At 43.8% G+C, this 21,717-nt stretch overlaps 1 protein-coding gene across 2 annotated transcripts in view; it reads left to right on the forward strand.

Annotated features, from left to right (window-relative positions):
* Positions 1 to 20,891, forward strand: part of LOC124881486 (potassium channel subfamily K member 2-like) — a 63,788-nt gene extending 42,897 nt beyond the window's left edge. For both annotated transcript variants that reach the window (XM_047387061.1, XM_047387060.1), the window contains exons 6-7: positions 2,039 to 2,181; positions 17,881 to 20,891. In XM_047387061.1, the coding sequence (XP_047243017.1) occupies positions 2,039 to 2,181; positions 17,881 to 18,237 (500 nt within the window). In that variant the 3' untranslated portion in view covers positions 18,238 to 20,891. The remainder of the gene's footprint in view (positions 1 to 2,038; positions 2,182 to 17,880) is intronic.
* The last annotated feature ends 826 nt before the right edge of the window (positions 20,892 to 21,717 follow it).

A 21,717-nucleotide genomic window follows, 5' to 3' on the forward strand; every position in this document is an offset into this window, starting at 1 on the left:
TTTTAATTGAGCCACATCATAGGCTTTTCAACCATAAACTGCCTGCTTATGGTCACTCCACAGCTTCTTAAGTCCAGAGTTTGACTACACATCTCCAAAACCATCATTTTGTTTTCTCTTTTATCGGCCATTCAGGGGTGGAGTTGCTGTGAGATTTGGATCATTGTCCCGAAGCTCTTGACCATCACATTACCAAAAATAACCCTAACCCTACCAAAAAATGCTGTATTTGGTTTTTTTGGTGGCAGGACAAACACTTTGTAAAAAGTTCCACTTTTGTCAGCAGGGTTTTTCTGCCAAAGAACTCTCCCATGATGCCATTGTTGCCAGGTCCAATTGTAATTAATTCATTTTGGCCATGGACTTGGCCTGCAGTGTTTTAGATGATGTTCTGGGTTCTTTTGTGACCTCCTCGATGAGTTTTCGATGTGCTCTTGGAGTGATTTTGGTTGGCTGGCCACTCCCTGTAAGGTTCACCACTGTTTTATATTTTCTCCATCTGGGGATCATGCTTCTCACACTGGTTTACTGGAATCCCAAACCTTTAGAAATGGCTTTATAACTCTTTCCAAACTGATAGACATCGAGGACGTTTATCCATCTGTTCTTAAGTTTCTCTAGATTGAAGCATAATTTGTTGCTTTTCAAGATCTTTAAGCCTCTCTCAGGTTCTGTTTGTATGAGGATGTATTGATTAAGGCTTGCAAAAATTGTTTGTCACCATCAATTCATGATTTTACTAGGATCGCAAATTTGTTTTCTCATGGAATCAGGTTAGTTGGGACAGCATTCTTCCCTTAATAAACGAATTGGTCATTTTTTATAAATTTGATTTTGTTTTCACTCAGATAATTAGTAGCTGATACAAAAATTTGCTGGACAAGCTGAAACATTTAAATTTGGCAAAAACTCCAAAACTGAATGGATGGTTAATACGTTTTCAAAGTACTGTACAGTTAGATGCAGGTTTAGTAAGATTCACAAAATTGAGATAAATTTAAAATTAGAGAGAGAAGATTATAGAGATTTAACTACAAATGGTGACTAACGCAGTAACTGAATCTGGCAAGACTAAAACAGGAGCCAAAACTGGAGCGAATAAAAGACGGACACTAGGCGTGTCTTCATTAATGTGCTTCGTGTGTGTAGCAGGCAGTTAGTTCAACTTGACCTGCTTGGCAGATAACAAGGCAGAGGCAGATGGGAAAAATCACAAACACTTAGCTGCTAGATTAAACTTCCCTGGGCAGGCCTAATGATTATCGATTACATTACAGCACCTGCATCAGCCTGCAGCAGTTACAGTAAACTAATTAGTCATGGCTCCTGTTAGTTAAACATGCTCTGTAATGGGTACCCACACAAGATTGTATTTTTGTGATTTGAATACAGATGCATATGCAAGTATAGACCTTTACTGTTGCTGGTTGGAGCTCAGTCTAAGAAGCCAGCAGATGGTCATTCTAGACTTACCCTGAATGGACAGATTTGTTTGTATAGTTAAAAAATGTAATCTTCCTTAAAGGATGTATGAGTGGTCAATTTCGATTCTGAAAACAACCTTATAGATGGTCTGAGTAATTATTATTTTTAATATTTGTGACATTTGGTCAGTTTTCAAAATTAACCATGTTATTGGAAAAATGTCCACCATATTGTCAGCCACACTGACTTTTTTTGTTATGTGATGTCAAAATTGGATTTCCAAAAAGAGACAAAAGTTGCTGATATTCTGCTTCAATTGTAACAGTTTGTCCATGTTAGTCCACCATTCCCTTATATGTCCTAATGAAGTTACTTTACTAATAACTGAGTTAAGAGAGTGAATGAAAGCTACATACCCACAGAAGATTACTACTCTATAGGACTGACAAACCAAGTCTAATTAGGTTATAAAAGTTAAAAATACACCCACAATTTATTTACCTTGAGTCCTGCTTTGCTTTGTGTTCTGCTTTTCCTCTGAGAATAATAATTCATAAGCAAATCGAAGCGGGTTTTCCATTATAACCCATTTGTTGTGTTGATTGCCTTACAGGTGGTTCAGAGAGTCTTGAGTACCTCGACTACTACAAGCCAGTGGTGTGGTTCTGGATCCTGGTAGGCTTGGCGTACTTTGCAGCAGTGCTCAGCATGATCGGAGACTGGTTCAGGGTCATCTCAAAGAAAACTAAGGAGGAGGTATGTGCTGTCGTACCTCAAATATGGAAAAAAAATATATCTGAAGTTCCAAATCTTGGATTTCCTGTAGAAAAAGTTAAAATTAAAGGGTTTATTGCTAAATAAAGTCCTTTTTCCTTCATTTGACTCAGACTCTGAGAAAAAACTATGCTGGTTCAGTTGATTATCATGGGTAAACATGGAGGGCAAATGTTTGGAGAGCGGCAACGGAGAGGGGCCAAAAGGAGCCAGTGGTCCTGGCCCCCGTTATGGCCTCTGTACTGAAGACATTATACTAAATCGGTTTCTTATGATGATATGGGCTGGAACAGAAACCTTAACTGATTGGTCCCTTGGACCAAAAAAAAGTTTTTACCTTTACAATTTTGTGTGTGTGTGTCTATCTATCTATCTATCTATAGACATGGGTTGGACAATGAAACTGAAACACCTGGTTTTAGACCACAATAATTTATTAGTATGGTGTAGGACCTCCTTTTGCGGCCAATACAGCGTCAATTCGTCTTGGGAATGACATATACAAGTCCTGCACAGTGGTCAGAGGGATGTTAAGCCATTCTTCTTGCAGGATAGTAGCCAGGTCAGTACGTGATACTGGTGGAGGAAAACGTTTCCTGACTCGCTCCTCCAAAACACCCCAAAGTGGCTCAATAATATTTAGATCTGGTGACTGTGCAGGCCATGGGAGATGTTCAACTTCACTTTCATGTTCATCAAACCAATCTTTCACCAGTCTTGCTGTGTGTATTGGTGCATTGTCATCCTGATACACGGCATCGCCTTCAGGATACAATGTTTGAACCATTGGATGCACATGGTCATCAAGAATGGTTCGGTAGTCCTTGGCAGTGACGCGCCCATCTAGCAGAGGTATTGGGCCGAGGGAATGCCATGATATGGCAGCCCAAACCATCACTGATCCACCACCATGCTTCACTCTGGGCATGCAACAGTCTGGGTGGTACGCTTCTTTGGGGCTTCTCCACACCATAACTCTCCCGGATGTGGGGAAAACAGTAAAGGTGGACTCAACAGAGAACAATACATGTTTCACATTGTCCACAGCCCAAGATTTGCGCTCCTTGCACCATTGTAACCGACGTTTGGCATTGGCATGAGTGACCAAAGGTTTGGCTATAGCAGCCCGGCCGTGTATATTGACCCTGTGGAGCTCCCGACGGACAGTTCTGGTGGAAACAGGAGAGTTGAGGTGCACATTTAATTCTGCCGGGATTTGGGCAGCCGTGGTTTTATGTTTTTTGGACACAATCCGGGTTAGCACCCGAACATCCCTTTCAGACAGCTTCCTCTTGCATCCACAGTTAATCCTGTTGGATGTGGTTCGTCCTTCTTGGTGGTTTGCCTCCACATTACCCTGGATACCATGGCTCTTGATACATCACAAAGACTTGCTGTCTTGGTCATAGATGCGCCAGCAAGACGTGCACCAACACTTTCTCCTCTTTTGAACTCTGGTATGTCACCCATAATGTTGTGTGCATTTCAATATTTTGAGCAAAACTGTGCTCTTACCCTGCTAATTGAACCTTCACATTCTGCTCTTACTGGTGCAATGTGCAATCAATGAAGACTGGCTACCAGGCTGGTCCAGTTTAGTCACAAAACCTCCCACACTAAAATGACAGGTGTTTCAGTTTCATTGTCCAACCCCTGTATATATCTACATACAGTACAGACCACCTTCTCATTCAAAGAGTTGTCTTTATTTTCATGACTATGAATATTGTAGCTTCACACTGAAGGCATCAAAACTATGAATTAACACATGTGGAATTATATACTGAACAAAAAAGTGTGAAACAACTGAAAATATGTCTTATATTCTAGGTTCTTCAAAGTAGCCACCTTTTGCTTTGATTACTGCTCCACACACTCTTGGCATTCTGTTGATGAGCTTCAAGAGGTAGTCACCTGAAATGGTTTTCCAACAGTCTTGAAGGAGTTCCCAGAGATGCTTAGCACTTGTTGGCCCTTTTGCCTTCACTCTGCAGTCCAGCTCACCCCAAACCATCTCGATTGGGTTCAGGTCCAGTGACTGTGGAGGCCAGGTCATCTGGTGCAGCACCCCATCACTCTCCATCTTGGTCAAATAGCCCTTACACAGCCTGGAGGTGTGTTTAGGGTCATTGTCCTGTTGAAAAATAAACGATGGTCCAACTAAACGCAAACCGGATGGAATAGCATGCCACTGCAAGATGCTGTGGTAGCCATGCTGGTTCAGTATGCCTTCTATTATGAATAAATCCCCAACAGTGTCACCAGCAAAGCACCCCCACACCATCACACCTCCTCCTCCATGCTTCACGGTGGGAACCAGGCATGTAGAGTCCATCCATTCACCTCTTCTGCGCCGCACAAAGACACGGTGGTTGGAACCAAAGATCTCAAACTTGGACTCATCAGACCAAAGCACAGATTTCCACTGGTCTAATGTCCATTCCTTGTGCTCTTTAGCCCAAACAAGTCTCTTCTGCTTGTTGCCTGTCCTCAGCAGTGGTTTCCTAGCAGCTATTTTAGCATGAAGGCCTGATTCACACAGTCTCCTGTGAACAGTTGTTCTAGAGATGTGTCTGCTGCTAGAACTCTGTGTGGCATTGACCTGTTCTCTAATCTGAGCTGCTGTTAACCTGCGATTTCTGAGGCTGGTGACTCGGATGAACTTATTGTCCGCAGCAGAGGTGACTCTTGGTCTTCCTTTCCTGGGGCGGTCCTCATGTGAGCCAGTTTCTTTGTAGCGCTTGATGGTTTTTGCGACTGCACTTGGGGACACTTTCAAAGTTTTCCCAATTGTTCGGACTGACTGACCTTCATTTCTTAAAGTACAGGTCCTTCTCAAAATATTAGCATATTGTGATAAAGTTCATTATTTTCCATAATGTAATGATGAAAATTTAACATTCATATATTTTAGATTCATTGCACACTAACTGAAATATTTCAGGTCTTTTATTGTCTTAATACGGATGATTTTGGCATACAGCTCATGAAAACCCAAAATTCCTATCTCACAAAATTAGCATATTTCATCCGACCAATAAAAGAAAAGTGTTTTTAATACAAAAAACGTCAACCTTCAAATAATCATGTACAGTTATGCACTCAATACTTGGTCGGGAATCCTTTGGCAGAAATGACTGCTTCAATGCGGCGTGGCATGGAGGCAATCAGCCTGTGGCACTGCTGAGGTCTTATGGAGGCCCAGGATGCTTCGATAGCGGCCTTTAGCTCATCCAGAGTGTTGGGTCTTGAGTCTCTCAACGTTCTCTTCACAATATCCCACAGATTCTCTATGGGGTTCAGGTCAGGAGAGTTGGCAGGCCAATTGAGCACAGTGATACCATGGTCAGTAAACCATTTACCAGTGGTTTTGGCACTGTGAGCAGGTGCCAGGTCGTGCTGAAAAATGAAATCTTCATCTCCATAAAGCTTTTCAGCAGATGGAAGCATGAAGTGCTCCAAAATCTCCTGATAGCTAGCTGCATTGACCCTGCCCTTGATAAAACACAGTGGACCAACACCAGCAGCTGACACGGCACCCCAGACCATCACTGACTGTGGGTACTTGACACTGGACTTCTGGCATTTTGGCATTTCCTTCTCCCCAGTCTTCCTCCAGACTCTGGCACCTTGATTTCTGAATGACATGCAGAATTTGCTTTCATCCGAAAAAAGTACTTTGGACCACTGAGCAACAGTCCAGTGCTGCTTCTCTGTAGCCCAGGTCAGGCGCTTCTGCCGCTGTTTCTGGTTCAAAAGTGGCTTGACCTGGGGAATGTGGCACCTGTAGCCCATTTCCTGCACACGCCTGTGCACGGTGGCTCTGGATGTTTCTACTCCAGACTCAGTCCACTGCTTCCGCAGGTCCCCCAAGGTCTGGAATCGGCCCTTCTCCACAATCTTCCTCAGGGTCCGGTCATCTCTTCTCGTTGTGCAGCGTTTTCTGCCACACTTTTTCCTTCCCACAGACTTCCCACTGAGGTGCCTTGATACAGCACTCTGGGAACAGCCTATTCGTTCAGAAATTTCTTTCTGTGTCTTACCCTCTTGCTTGAGGGTGTCAATAGTGGCCTTCTGGACAGCAGTCAGGTCGGCAGTCTTACCCATGATTGGGGTTTTGAGTGATGAACCAGGCTGGGAGTTTTAAAGGCCTCAGGAATCTTTTGAGGTGTTTAGAGTTAACTCGTTGATTCAGATGATTAGGTTCATAGCTCATTTAGAGACCCTTTTAATGATATGCTAATTTTGTGAAATAGGAATTTTGGGTTTTCATGAGCTGTATGCCAAAATCATCCGTATTAAGACAATAAAAGACCTGAAATATTTCAGTTAGTGTGCAATGAATCTAAAATATATGAATGTTAAATTTTCATCATAACATTATGGAAAATAATGAACTTTATCACAATATGCTAATATTTTGAGAAGGACCTGTAATGATGGGCACTCGTTTTTCTTTACTTAGCTGCTTTTTTCTTGCCATAATACAAATTCTAACAGTCTATTTAGTAGGACTATCAGCTGTGTACTGTATCCACCTCCTGCACAACACAACTGATGGTCCCAACCCCATTTATAAGGCTTGAAATCCCACTTATTAAACCTGACAGTGCACACCTGTGAAGCGAAAACCATTTCAGGTGACTACCTCTTGAAGCTCATCAACAGAATGCCAAGAGTGTGCAGAGCAGTAATCAAAGCAAAAGGTGGCTACTTTGAAGAACCTAGAATATAAGACATACAGGTCCTTCTCAAAAAATTTGCATATTGTGATAAAGTTCATTATTTTCCATAATGTCATGATGAAAATTTAACATTCATATATTTTAGATTCATTGCACACTAACTGAAATATTTCAGGTCTTTTATTGTCTTAATACGGATGATTTTGGCATACAGCTCATGAAAATCCAAAATTCCTATCTCACAAAATTAGCATATCATTAAAAGGGTCTCTAAATGAGCTATGAACCTAATCATCTGAATCAACGAGTTAACTCTAAACACCTGCAAAAGATTCCTGAGGCCTTTAAAACTCCCAGCCTGGTTCATCACTCAAAACCCCAATCATGGGTAAGACTGCCGACCTGACTGCTGTCCAGAAGGCCACTATTGACACCCTCAAGCAAGAGGGTAAGACACAGAAAGAAATTTCTGAACGAATAGGCTGTTCCCAGAGTGCTGTATCAAGGCACCTCAGTGGGAAGTCTGTGGGAAGGAAAAAGTGTGGCAGAAAACGCTGCACAACGAGAAGAGGTGACCGGACCCTGAGGAAGATTGTGGAGAAGGGCCGATTCCAGACCTTGGGGGACCTGCGGAAGCAGTGGACTGAGTCTGGAGTAGAAACATCCAGAGCCACCGTGCACAGGCGTGTGCAGGAAATGGGCTACAGGTGCCGCATTCCCCAGACCTGGGCTACAGAGAAGCAGCACTGGACTGTTGCTCAGTGGTCCAAAGTACTTTTTTCGGATGAAAGCAAATTCTGCATGTCATTCGGAAATCAAGGTGCCAGAGTCTGGAGGAAGACTGGGGAGAAGGAAATGCCAAAATGCCAGAAGTCCAGTGTCAAGTACCCACAGTCAGTGATGGTCTGGGTTGCCGTGTCAGCTGCTGGTGTTGGTCCACTGTGTTTTATCAAGGGCAGGGTCAATGCAGCTAGCTATCAGGAGATTTTGGAGCACTTCATGCTTCCATCAGCTGAAAAGCTTTATGGAGATGAAGATTTCATTTTTCAGCACGACCTGGCACCTGCTCACAGTGCCAAAACCACTGGTAAATGGTTTACTGACCATGGTATCACTGTGCTCAATTTTCCTGCCAAGTCTCCTGACCTGAACCCCATAGAGAATCTGTGGGATATTGTGAAGAGAACGTTGAGAGACTCAAGACCCAACACTCTGGATGAGCTAAAGGCCGCTATCGAAGCATCCTGGGCCTCCATAAGACCTCAGCAGTGCCACAGGCTGATTGCCTCCATGCCACGCTGCATTGAAGCAGTCATTTCTGCAAAAGGATTCCCGACCAAGTATTGAGTGCATAACTGTACATGATTATTTGAAGGTTGACGTTTTTTGTATTAAAAACACTTTTCTTTTATTGGTCGGATGAAATATGCTAATTTTGTCAGATAGGAATTTTGGGTTTTCATGAGCTGTATGCCACAATCATCCGTATTAAGACAATAAAAGACCTGAAATATTTCAGTTAGTGTGCAATGAATCTAAAATATATGAATGTTAAATTTTCATCATTACATTATAGAAAATAATGAACTTTATCACAATATGCTAATATTTTGAGAAGGACCTGTATTTTCAGTTGTTTCACACTTTTTTGTTCAGTTTATAATTCCACATGTGTTAATTCATAGTTTTGATGCCTTCAGTGTGAAGCTACAATATTCATAGTCATGAAAATAAAGACAACTCTTTGAATGTGTCCAAACTTTTGGTCTGTACTGTAGATCTATAGATCGATAGATCGATAGATATATATATCTGATTTACATATATGTTTTGCACTAAACTCTAAACATCTCTTTATCATGTCATAAGCAACATATGTAATATGTCTAGAGATGTTCCAGAAACCTTAAGACCACAGTGACCTCATTGTTTTCTCCCCTCAAGCCATGAATCTGAAAGCGATGGGTATTAATGCTGCCCTCGCTTTGTGAAGTAAATAGTCTCACACTGGACGTCTGCTGGTGCTGAGTAATAGGATACCTTGTTGTTAGGGCAGGTTCATAACTCACATGCAAAAAAAAAAAAAATCCACATACACACGTCTGCTTTCCTCCTGAATCCAAAATCATGCTCATCCTATTTTCTGCGACATAAATAAGACAGAGTGATGGCTATTTGGAAATATCCAGCCTTTCCCATCCTTCCGTTGGCATAATAAGAGTACGTCTGTGGAGGCTGAGAGCTGTGCAGAGAATCAAATCATTGGGAGAGAAGGTTTTCAGTGAGAGGTTGCTGGAAGAGAAGAGGGTTGATGATGAGCAGGCAGAAAAAACAAGTAGACAGAAGGCGCGGTTTTCTTTTTTTCCAATGTGCACACACATAAATTTCAGTTCAAGTGCCTTTTTACCCCCCTCTTCACCTCAAAGGCTGCTAAATAAATACAGAGCCTGGAGAAGGAGGTATGATGCAATATGAAGGTGAAACCTTTCAATAACCATGGATTCACTCTCACAGTCTACAATATACACTGTACACTATACTTTTACAGAGCTGAAACAGAAAACTGCCTTGCCTTATTTAATGATGCATATCGGTCTTTAAAAAAATCTAATGATACTAAAAAGACTTGAGCAAGGGTTGCTCCTGGGTTGGTCTGGGGTGGGCTTGGGGGCTCGGGGTCCCTGGGGCGTATCGCCACCTGGGCTGGGGTTCTGGCTGGGCCTTGGGGGTCCTGGCGGGTATGTCGCCGGGGTTTTGGGCTGGTGCATGCCCGGGCCCCCGGCCCTGGCTAGGGAACCTTTGGTGTATCGGTGGGCATAAGGGACACCAAAACTGGCGGGTAGGTCCCATCTCATTGCAGGTGCTCCTTCCTTCAAGGAGCACGTTCTGCTGGCGGGGAGTAGGTTCTGCGGGAGGGGGTGGGGCGGGGTCAACCTGGGTGTCCAATGTCTTATGTGCTCTGGCAGTTGTTCGAATGTTGGGGTGGGTGTAAGTTTCCTTCTGGGGTGGGGATGGGTGGTTGGCCTTGGATGGTTGGGGGCGTTGTTTGGTCTTGGGTGGTTCTGGCTCGGTTTCTGGTTCCTTGTCTTGGTTCCGGTTAATGAGGCCAGTCCCTTTTCTGTCTGGGGGAGGGGGTTCGGAGGGGTCTGCATGGCTTGAGTGTGCGGGCTGGCCGGGGTTGGTCTTGGGGTGGATTGGTCTCGGCTTCCGGATGGGTTTTGGTTTTGGCTCTGTGGGCTCTCTTGCCTTTTGTGGGCCACGGGGTGGGTCTTCTTGCGGGGCTGCTTCTGGCAGGGGTATGGGTGTCGGGCATGTTCTAGGACCTGGATGCTGCGGGTCTTCTTTTCGTGGGGGTGCACTTTCATGGGGGGCTTTGTTTTTGGGGGGCTGGTGGGGGCACATTTGCGCAGTGTGAGCTCTGTGTGCAGCTTTTGCTTTGGGTGCTCTTTGCTGCATTCTGTCCTCCACTGTGTGGCGTGCTGTGGTGTTGGGGCTGTGGTCCTGTGTGTGGCGGCTCTGACCTCCGGGCATTGCTGCGGCAGGGCGGGCGTCGCTGGGCTCGGAGCTTGCGTCGGGCTTCTCGGCCTCATACTGGGGTGGGGTTTGCTTGTTTGCTGGATGGTTCCTGGTGGGTTCGGTGTGCTTGGGGTTAGTGGTCCTCGCCGTGCCCCTACGAATGCACAGAAGGATGGGTGGTGTTGCTGTGGTGCTGGCTCGGGGGGGATCTGCGGTCTGGGTCGGCTCTATCATTTTTGCTTGGCTGACCTGGATGTAGGTGGGTCTGCATCTCTGGATGGGGGTGTGCCCTCTTTGCTCCGTGTGCTGGGGCCTTTCTGTGGCACCCTTCGGCTTGCTGGGCCGGCGTCTTTCCCTTGGGCATGGTAGTGGGCGGGGTGCTGCATCGTGGGGTCTGCTCCCGGTGGTCTTGGTCCGCCTGTCTATGTGGGGGGTGGGAGGGTGGTGCATGTACCTATCATGGCCTGGAGCTTGCATTTGGGTGGGGCTGCCGTTTGGGTCGGGTGCGGTTTGGTGGCGGCCTTGGCGTTGGAGTGGGATGTGTTTGGTTGCCCTGCTTGCCTGGTTGTGGCTGCTGTCTGGTGCCGGGCTTCGGGGGCTGGGCGCTCTGTTGGCTCTGCCCCTTGGATTCTAGGGTGGCTGGGAGTGCTGGTCATGTTCCCTCCTTTGTGTGGCGTATTTTGGTTGCGCTGGGCTGGCTGGTCTGCTCCTTTGTTTGGAGTGGGGCTGCATTCTTTGCCGCTTGGGCGCTTCTGGTTGGGTCCTTTTTGTTGGGGGTCGGTGGCAAATTTGGGCGGCGGACTGGGTAACAGGGCTGGGAATCGGGGTCTGAGGGGCTGGGTGGTTCCGGGAGGGGCTGGGGTACGTTGGTCCCGGTTTTCAGTTGGTTCTCGGGGCCTGTTACCTGTCCCTAGTTTTTTGCAGAGCAGATGTTCCTATGCCTCCCTCCTTTGTTGGGACTCGGCAAACGGGGGTGCCTTTTGGGCTCTCCCGGGGAGCTGGCTCCCCGGGAGAGCAGTTTGCCCCCCAGTCCTTCCCTCCCCCTCCCCATCCCCAGACACCTCCCTCTGCCAGCTCCATCACAATACCACTCATGGACGGCCTTGGGGTGCGGGTGCGCCATCGGAGTGCCGCAAGGGTTTTCCATCTCTGCGGTCCCATGGCAGCCTGTGCCCCAATTTTATTGTACAACTTAGACACTCAACATTTTCATGACATTCACATGTAGGGTCTTGGGGGTGGGCGCACTCAATGGCATCAGGGGGGAGGATATCCTAGTAGCATAACCTCTGGTGCCTGCGCTCACCTCTAAGGGTATAATTGCATGCAGACATTGAGGGTTCAGAGTGGGGGGGGGGGCAGACCCTCTTCCCCACTGTTTTTTTTTTCTTTTTAAATGCACACTACAACAACACGCATCAACACCACATTTGAGATGGCGGAGGCAGGCTAGGGGTCTTTTCACACCCCCGTTCGCTATTTCCCGTCTGTGGTCGGAGGCTGGGAGAGGGAGTGGGCCCTCTAGTCGGGTCTGGGCTGGGGGTCAAGTCTTGGGGATTGTCTGGTGCTGGGCTGGCGTTTCGGCTCTCTCGGGATCGCTTGGGTTCCCTTGGGTGCCACCCGCACCCCCACATGGCCGTGGTGCGCCGTGCAGGTGGCCGGCGGCCTGGGGCACCCCCGGGGTTTAGGGGTGAGGTTGGCGGGGTGTCCGGTAACTGGGGCCGCCGTGGCCTTTTTTTCCACTGCTTCCTTCTGTGGTCCTGGCCTGGGGTCGGGCGCTAGGCAGCGGTTGGCGGTTGGTCGGGTGGCGGAACATGTCTTGTGACTGCATCGGGGCGGCTGGCGGGTTGTGCTTGGCCTGGAGCGGTTGGCCTGCATGGCCCAAGTCCCCGGCCGGTGCATGTATCCCTCTCTTGGACTGGTGGGCTGGGGCTGCTGGCGCTGTCTGGGGGGGTTGGGCGGGCTTGGAGGTGTGCTGCTCTGCTGGCTGTCTTGTCCGAGGGGGATCGGGTCGGTGGGCTAGGGGGTGGCATGGAGGGGCTGCGGCCAGAGGGGTGGAGGGGTTTTGTCCACTTTTAGGGCATGGGGTCACTGGCGTTTGGATCGGCTGGGCGGCGATGGTGGAGCTGAGCTGGATAGTGTTTCTCCCTGGGCAGTCGTTGCAGTGGCAGTGATGTAGTGATTTTTGTTGCCGAGGGGGGCGTGGTGGGGTCACTGGCCCAGGGTGCCTGCCGCTGGCCGGGGACCTCTTGGTGGATGAGTTTGTCCCATCATGGTGCGGGGTCGGGGGTCCGGTTATGGGTGCGGTACTGGGTGGGGTCTGCCCTGTTGCCCCAGTGGGCGGGGGTGGCGTTGCGCGGGGCCCTTGCCTTGCCGTTGCGGCAGGCTGTGTGGTGGGGAAGCGGGGTGCGGCCGAGGTTCTTAGAGCGGGGCTGTGTGTGAGGCTTGCGCTGTGTGGGTGTGGCTTCATCGACTTCTCGGCCACAGAGTACACCTGTGGGGGTGTGCCCCTGTGGGGGTGGGGATTTGTGGTGTTTGGGTTCGGGGGGATGTGTTCGATATCGGTGTCCTTGTTGGGGGTGGCCCTGTGGGGAGGTTCTTGTTGGGGTTCACTGGGGGTGGGAGATTCATGGGGTTGGGATCGGAGCTCGTTGGGGGGTCGGGACTGCTCCGTTCTGGGGCGGCTCCGGTTGGCGGGTTGCTCTCTTTTGTACATAGCCCCCTCTCCGGAGGTGGATGGGGGTTGTTGGGGACTGGGTTCGGGGCGGGAGCCGGGCCAGGGTCACCCAGGTCTGGGCAGCACCGGTGCTGTCTGCCTGCCTCTGCCCCAGGAGGGAAGGGGACCACCTCCTGGGTCCAGGGGTCCAGGTGCCGGTACCCCCTAGGGGCTGGTTGCCCCTAGGGGGTACCGGCACCTGGACCTGGGAGTATAGAGTATGCATGGGGAGTGTGAGTGAGTGTATGACGTCCATTTTTGTTTATCCTTACGTTGGGTGTGAGTGATTTTATGTGTATGCATGAGGGTGGGAGTGGGTGATTGTGACTGTGTTTTTTCTGGGGGGTTTTTTGCAACAGGTTGGGTATTGGACTGCTCCTTCTCCTGGATCAGCTTCCTCCCCGCCACACCGCCTGCCGGTGGTTGGAGTCTCTGCCCGCTGGTGTACTTGTGGTTCTCGGTGTCCGGGGCCGGGTGCTTTGGTGTGTGCTGGTTCACTCCCGGTGGCTGCTTGCCGGAGCCTGGCCCCCTGGGCTGTCGGGCCTCTGCTTGGGGGGTGGTGTGTCTCGGGGTCTTGGGCCTCTGGGTCTGCTCAGGCGTGGACAGCCTGCATTAGCATTAGCTTTAAAGCATTAGCTGTGATGCTCCGCTTGTGAAAGTAAATCTGTTGGGCAATTTCTTGGCACTCAGACAACAATTCTGAGCGATAGTCTGCCAGACAGGACACAGTAAAAAAATAAAAATAAAAAATAAAAAAATAAAGTGATATATGATATTACATGCTGCTGCTGTGGCTCACTACCAAAAACCAGCTCCAGTTTTGGTAGATGAAAAGGAATCTAAAAGGAACGAGAATGACATCTGGGATGAAAAGAGTTTTAAATAGGAAGAAGAACATTAGGAGATGAAAAGGGTTCTGAAAGAAATAAGAATGACAGATGTAATGAAAAGGGTTCTAAAATGACAACTGGGAAGAAAAGGGTTCTAAAAAAGAATGAGAACGACAAGTGGGATGAAAGAGATTCTAAAATAGATGAGAATGACAAGTCGGATGAAAAGCATTCTGAAAAAATGAGAAATGACAAATGGGATCAAAAAGATTCCAAATGAAATGAGAATTATACATTGAATTAAAATTGTTTTAAATAGAAAAGAGAATGACATGTGGGATAAAACGGTACTTAAATGGCATAAGAATGACAAAAGTAATGAAAATGGTTCTAAAATGAAATGAGAATAATAAATGGAATTAAAACTGTTTTGAAATAAATGAGAATGGCATGGGATCAAAAGGGTTCTTAAATGGAATGAGAATTACAAGTGGGGTGAAGAGGGTTCTAAAATGAACAAGGTGAAACGTGGGATGACAAGGGTTCTTAAAAGAATGAGATTAACAAGTGGATTGAAAAGTGAATGAAAATTATGCTGCTCTAGGTGCCAACTAATAAACTATCTGTGACCTTCAAAAAAAAAAAAAAAAAAAAAGACTTGAGCAAAACTTTACAATCAAGGTATTCTGGGCCTTAAAAACATCACAACTCTGCTAGTATTTTCTGCCTTTTATCACTGCATACCTAATTTACTACCCCGTTTTGAACATTAGTAATATTGCATAAAATCCCTTATAGATTTGTTATGATTTGTATAAAATGGCAAAATGCTTTATTGTGCCAGTCTCAAAAACAACATCCTTGGATATTGATTTCTTTCTTCCTGTTTTTCATAAATCTTCACATCTGCAGCCGACCACTGTGATAACTGAACATTAACGGAGAAAAACAGCATGTAAGGTTATAAAGCTCCTCCATGAGGTTTGCTAATTGGAGCACAGGAAGACATGTGGCTGAATGCTTGAAGGGAGAGCTTTTTCAACAGCTGCCTGAGGAGATTAATGGACATGCCATTTATGATCTCAGAGTGAACCTTTTCATCAACTGGCACATTGAGGTGGAAATATTAAACATGGTCAATCAGTGCAAGACTGTCATTCTTTTAATATATCATAAGGTTAATTTGAGATGCCTCAACATAATATAAAACATGTAATCCATATCTGAGGTACATCCCTAGCCTCAACATTAAGTAGTTTACTTTATTGGGTAAAATTTCATTAAACATTTTCCTAAAACATATATTTTTTTATAGGCAGTCATATTCAGTAAATAAGAATATGCATTCTGATAAAGTTCGTAGGTCAGATTAAAAGTACCTTTAAAAAAAGAATTAAACCTTTAAGCAGCTAATAAACATACATCTAATATGATATTCATCATCATTCATTGTGCTTTCTTTCGCTGCAAGCAGAAAATCATCATAATTAACAGAAATAAAGTTTTGAAAACAGTCTGTGTGTAATTACTCAATATAATCAGGTTCACTTAGTGAAATTAGTTAATAAAATAAATTTCAGTAATGTTCAAATTTATTGAATATAGCAGTGCATCACACAAAACATGAATATATTTGTTAGATGTTTTACCTGTTTCTGTTTTAAAAGTTTGAAAAACTTGAGTGCTGATGTGAAAATTATATTCAAAAAGGTCAGGCTCTACGGAGTTGGCTCGTTTTTAAATGGCTTGTGCAATGAACTCTGAGATACCGACAAAATGTCATTTTTTGGATCTTTGTTTTTTCAACACGGCGCTCCATCATGCTGAAAAATACATACATCATCAATACAATGGGCTCAGATTGCTTGAAGAAATTGCTCTTGCAGGATGTTTTCCTCCTTTATTTCTGCCAGTAATCTTGGTCAAAGATGTGAGTAAGCACTCTTGAAAAGCAACCTTTGCATCAAGCTTGAATTTTAATCGATACAGGACACATACAAGCTCTAATCTTTTGGTTATCCAAATACATATATTTGCAAATGTCTCTTAACTACCTTGAACATCCTGCTGAATTACAGTCTGTCTTTGATGTTTTCTAAGACATGAGGGCTTTTCCACCCTTTCTTGTCAAAAAAAAAAAAAAAGAGTTTTCCAAAAGTCTTCAACCTGCTTTGGTGCACATGCAACAGCATCCACCTGCTGCTTGTTGAGGAAGCTCTGTACTGGTGGCACAACAAATGTGTAGTGCACTCTTCAAAAAGAAACTTTCCTGGAGCTTTTTGAACACCCTAGATTATCCTGAAGCTTTCTGTTTTGCAACAGAACCTCTTGACTAAGGCCCTGTTTACATGGGCAAACAGTAACGTTTGGTTGCATTTCTGCTGTTTGTCTACAAGACAACAGTGTGTTTTTTCTGAAAACAGCATGACTTGAAAACAGGTTCCAGAGTGTAACATTTTGAAAACTACCCAGCCTTCGTTTTCATGTAAACAGGAAAAATGGATTCTTCCTGTATGCTGAAGCCCTGGCACATACAGCATAATGAATGTAGGCTACTTTAAAACACACATTCAAAGAAGTTATCAACAATATCAGATTGCAAAGGATCGTTTGTGCTGCTCACTCTTTTGAATATGACGGTTTTCCTCATTTTGTGCCACTTTGAGGCAGGAAGTGTTGTGTATGTTGTTGAGTCTCAAAGAGCATACTGCCAACTAGTGGCAAGGTGGGGCAATTACACCATGTTCACGTTTCTGCTAGTTTCGTTTTGTCAAAACGTTATCTATGGATGTGGTAACAGAAACATAAAAACAATCCCATAAAAACGATCATTGTCATGTAAACAGACCCCAAGAAAATAGCTGTTTTAGTTGCAATGATCTTAGCTGTTTATATATATGTGAGCCAATTTTGATGCACTTTGATCAAGAGTGGTTACATTTCTTTGAAGGAGACTGTTGCAAACACAAGACAACAATAACTTCAAGCCTATCTGCCCCTTCTATAGCAGTTTATTTTAGATGGAGTCGTTACACCTGCCTCTGTGTTTATGCTATGACTATACTGAAATTAGGTTAGCTGGTGATTTTACATCAAGCAGGATTAATATTAATCTGATAATTGCACAGTCTAAAAAAAAATTTAATTATAACAGAACAGCTTGCAAAACATACTTTATTTGTAGATCTGACGTTTTGGCCTTGTCTTTATGTCAACTTCTTTCTTTCATTTTCTCTGTGCTCACATGTACTGCATTTGAATAGAGCTGAGTTTACAATGAAGTCGTTTCCATTTAAAAGGATTTCTGTTTTTGCTTTTAGAAAGGGAAATTAATCTGAAACTGACTGAAAAACATTTATAACCAGGCTGCTTTTTATATGCCTCAACTAACAAAATGCTGATTTATTTTGGTACAACATGACCTGATGGACAACTTTTATGCTTTGGTTTTGGATAAAGTCAAATTTATAGTAGTAGTAAAAACACATAGTTGGTGAGAATTACTGTAATTTCCAATTCCCTTAGGGATTTTTGAACCAAACTGAACTGAATTAAATTGTCTCACAACCTATAGAATATTTGTGTACAAAAGCCTCAGTTCATAAGCAGTTCCTAAAAATATTTAAACGAGCCCTTCTGGGACCAACACTCATGCCATGTTCAAGGTCGCTAAAATCCCCTTTCTTCCTAACTCTTGTAAGTCCTCTACATGCCTAAATGCATTGAGTTGCTGCCGTGTAAATGGCTAATTTAATATTTGTTTTAAAAAATGTAACTGGTGTATCTAATAAAGTGGCTTGTGAGTGTGATTTCGCTAAACTAGGTGCTTGACTCAATGGACAGCAGTAGATCTGTCCTAAGGGTTAAAATAATTTGTAATGTGTGCAACAAAGTAAGAGACATTCTGACATAAATTTTGATCTTGTCTCTGCAGGTTGGGGAGTTTCGTGCCCACGCAGCTGAGTGGACAGCAAATGTATCAGCGGAGTTCAAAGAGACCCGCAGGCGGCTCAGTGTTGACATCTACGATAGGTTCCAGCGCGCCGCGTCTATCAAGCGAAAGCTGTCATCTGAGCTTGGAATTAATGCCTCCATGAACCAAGAGATGACCCCCGGGAAGAGGACGCTGTCAGCCAATCTGTGCGAGGACAAAGACACGTACACCTCCTTGACGCTCTCTCTAAGTCCCGTCCCGGGGGCTCTTACTAGGAACGGCAGCTTGTTTCTGAATGGCCTTAGTCCAGATTATGCTGATCGGCAGGAAATTGCCATCATTGAAAATCTCAAATGAGAACCAACCTAAAAATGAGATAAAGTGTACGGAGTATTACAGCAGTGAGACTGAAAACAAACCACAGGCTTCAGTGATCACTGACTGATGCAAGACACTGATGAGGTACCTGAATGAAGCAGACTGTGTTCCAGTGATTTAAACACCTAAGAATGGATCAGTCTACATGTATCCATGTTTATCTGTTGCACAGATAAAAAACAGATTACACTGAATAAATAGAAGACGTCAGACTTTACTGAAGCTTTCGTCGTAACTGAGCCAAAAGGAACGAGATTAAATCTGAGGTGCAAACTGAAATGCTTCCTTTGGAAACGCAAAACATAAGAAGCAATACAGGGATGTGCACTCTCCTTGTGATAGCAACCCTAAAACTGGATCAAATCAAGGATCCGAATTTTTTAAAATACCAAATTATCAGCTGTGGATCTATCCTGTTGTTCTTAACAGGCAGAAATCCTGGAAGGAATGCTCTTTTTCTCATCTCTCATCTTCTGTTTAGGACTTTATCTGCCTTGAGTTTGCCACTTAATCAACCCTTTACTGAAGAGACGAATGTTGACATTGTAGTTTCTTCATGAACTCTTGATCCTAAGGAATATTCCACTGGTGCCTTATTGAAAAAAGCACGGGGCATGTGAGGGCAACAAAAAACTCAGTTATGTCCGTGTTAAATTTGATTACATTTTTGGAATGCATCTTGGACATCTATAGAGTTTTTTAAAATTCTTATTAATTATTCTCTAGAATGTTTATAAAATATATAAAAATGGACAACATAGTGTTTGAAAGGTTAATTTGTCTTCTTCATACGCTGAAACTTATTACCGTACAGTGCTTCACTCATCTAAATCCAACCTTCCACTAGACCAAAGTACCATCTGTTTAAGGTCTTTGTTCCAATTAAATCATCAGCAGGGCTGTATGGTTTCTTTTTGTCCTAATCTTCTCCTGCGAGATTTTCCCAATGAATTATCATGTTTTAGCCATAAAACTCAAACACACACTTTGTGTGCCATCACTTTTTTTGTTTTCTAAAGAAACGAATGGATACAGTGCCTTGCAAAAGTATTCACCCGCTTGGCTTTTTACCTATTTTGTTACATTCCAACGTGTAATTTAAATGTTTTTAAACTTCTTTCATATGATGGATCGGCACAAAATAGTCTAAGTTGGTGAAGTAAAATGAGAAATTTATATATATATATATATATATATATATATATATATATAAATAAATAAATAAATAAATAAATAAAAGGAAAAACCAGGAAATTTGCATGTGTATATGTATCCACACTCTTTGCTATAAAGCCCCTAAAACGTTTGAGTGCAAAACCTGTCAGTCTGTCTGTGATTTGAGACTAAAACACAGGTTCACCTTCCAGCGGGACTATGACCCGAAGCATACTGCTAAAGCAACACTCGACTGGTTTAAGGGGAAACATTTTGATGTGTTTGAACGGCCTGGTCAAAGTCCAGACCTCAATCCAATTGAGAATCTGTGGTTAGACTTGAAAATCCTTGTTTACAGGTAATAACTATCCAACACGAAGGAGCTGGAACAGTTTTGCCTTGGGGAATCGGTAAAAAGTACTTTATGGGGGCTGAACAGTTATGCCCCCTGAGGTTTTCTTTTATTTTATCCTATTTGTTGTTTGCTTCACAATAAAAATAATAATGCATCTTTAAAGTTGCAGGCATGTTTTATAAATTTAATGGTTTAAACTCTCACACAATCCATTTTAATTCCATGATATGAGGCAACAAAATATGAAAAATCCCAATGGGGTTCACTTTTGCAAGGTAGTGTATATAGTTCCTTGCAAAAGCACAAGTACGCCTTAAACTTTGTCACATTCCAACTCTGTCTTTGAATTTTCAACAGATTCTCCTACCTGAGCGGTGGATCTCTGAAGCTCTTCTAAAGTTACCAAGGGGTTCTTGACTAGCTGTCTGATAAATGCTTTCCTTGGTTGCAGTGGATTTTATTTGAGGAAAGGGGAAAAAGGGGAATACAAATGCCTGTGATGCATCGTTTTCCTTCAACTTAGTTTTGGTCCATCACATAAAATCCTAACAAAATATTTTGAAGTTTGTGGTTGGAATTTGACAAGATATGCAAAGGGAATTAATACTCGTGCAAGGCACTTTATGGTGCTGTAGCAGTAAAGTCTAGAAACCTTTGTGGCACATACCTTGCTGCTTCGCTTGACTGAATTTGTCTGGGAACATTTCATCAGTTAAAGTAGATTTAATGTTAATTTAAAATTTTGCTAATGCTGAATGTACACCACATGAAATCTATCATTTAGCATGCTGCTTGTTACAGCAACGATTCAATAACCAATAATTTAATGACAAATGAGGTGCAACACTTAGGAATGAATGAACTAACTGAATGATGCCTCTGTGGCTTATTTATTGATGAAATTTCTAAATATGTCTTTCAGGCACCCTCCATGATCATGGCAGCAAACCATTCTTATTCTCTGAGTGTCTTTTGTTTCACAGCTTAGTTTATGTATCTGTCATGTTTGTTGTTTGTTGAGGACTCAATTGACAGCAGGACAAAGTGAAGCCCATGGCTGAGTGAAGGGTGAAATATAAGAAGTGTAATATAAGAATAGAAGAAACTCACAGCAAATGAGGAAACGCAGGAACCAGGGTGAGAGCAACAGTAGTATCCAGTGGCGAATGACAAAAATTCTGGGGTGTGATTACTGGAGTAAACACAGATTGGTCTAATTAGCAGAATGAATATCAGCTGTGAGGGGAATGATAGATGTGGAAAAACTGAGGAAAATAGGAGAAAATGGCAGATAGTACACAGGGAACAAGCCAGAAACAGGGCACAACCTAACATAATTAATCAAGATTCAAGCCAAACTGTAACAAAAACAAAATTCAGAAACAGGAGCAACAGGAAATTTAAATACATAGAGTTCATGGAAACATTTCCAAATAAAACAGGAACTAACATCTACAGAGAAAACCCATAACTATTGACTGCAACTAAAAAGAAGTACAAGTACAAAACAACACATGAGGATTATTAAAACTAAGGAATGAACTGAATAAGGAAAGAAAATAGTGGCACATGCAGAAATAAATCTGAACACAAATCACAGTCCCACAGAAAATGACAGCAAAGTTTAAAGGATCATGTAGAAAAAGTATATGATGTATATGGTGCCTTGTCAAAGTTAATTTTATTTGATACCATGGTTTCATAATAATTCAGTATCTCCTCATTCCCAATTGAACACTTTTCTCAATCTATCTATCTAGCAGAATATGCTGCAATATTTTCCACATACAGGGCAACCCAAGCTATATTTTGTGGCCATGCAGACCACATTTCTAGTCATAAACAAAGAACATGTTCATGATAATCTACCAATTCATGGGGGAAAAATTTAAGTAGTACATCTGTGCTTTTTTTATAGGGTCCAGGAGTGTGAGCAGCAACGAGGTGCT

This window comes from Girardinichthys multiradiatus, chromosome 15 (genome assembly GCF_021462225.1).
Source record: "Girardinichthys multiradiatus isolate DD_20200921_A chromosome 15, DD_fGirMul_XY1, whole genome shotgun sequence".
Taxonomy (NCBI): Eukaryota; Metazoa; Chordata; class Actinopteri; order Cyprinodontiformes; family Goodeidae; genus Girardinichthys; species Girardinichthys multiradiatus.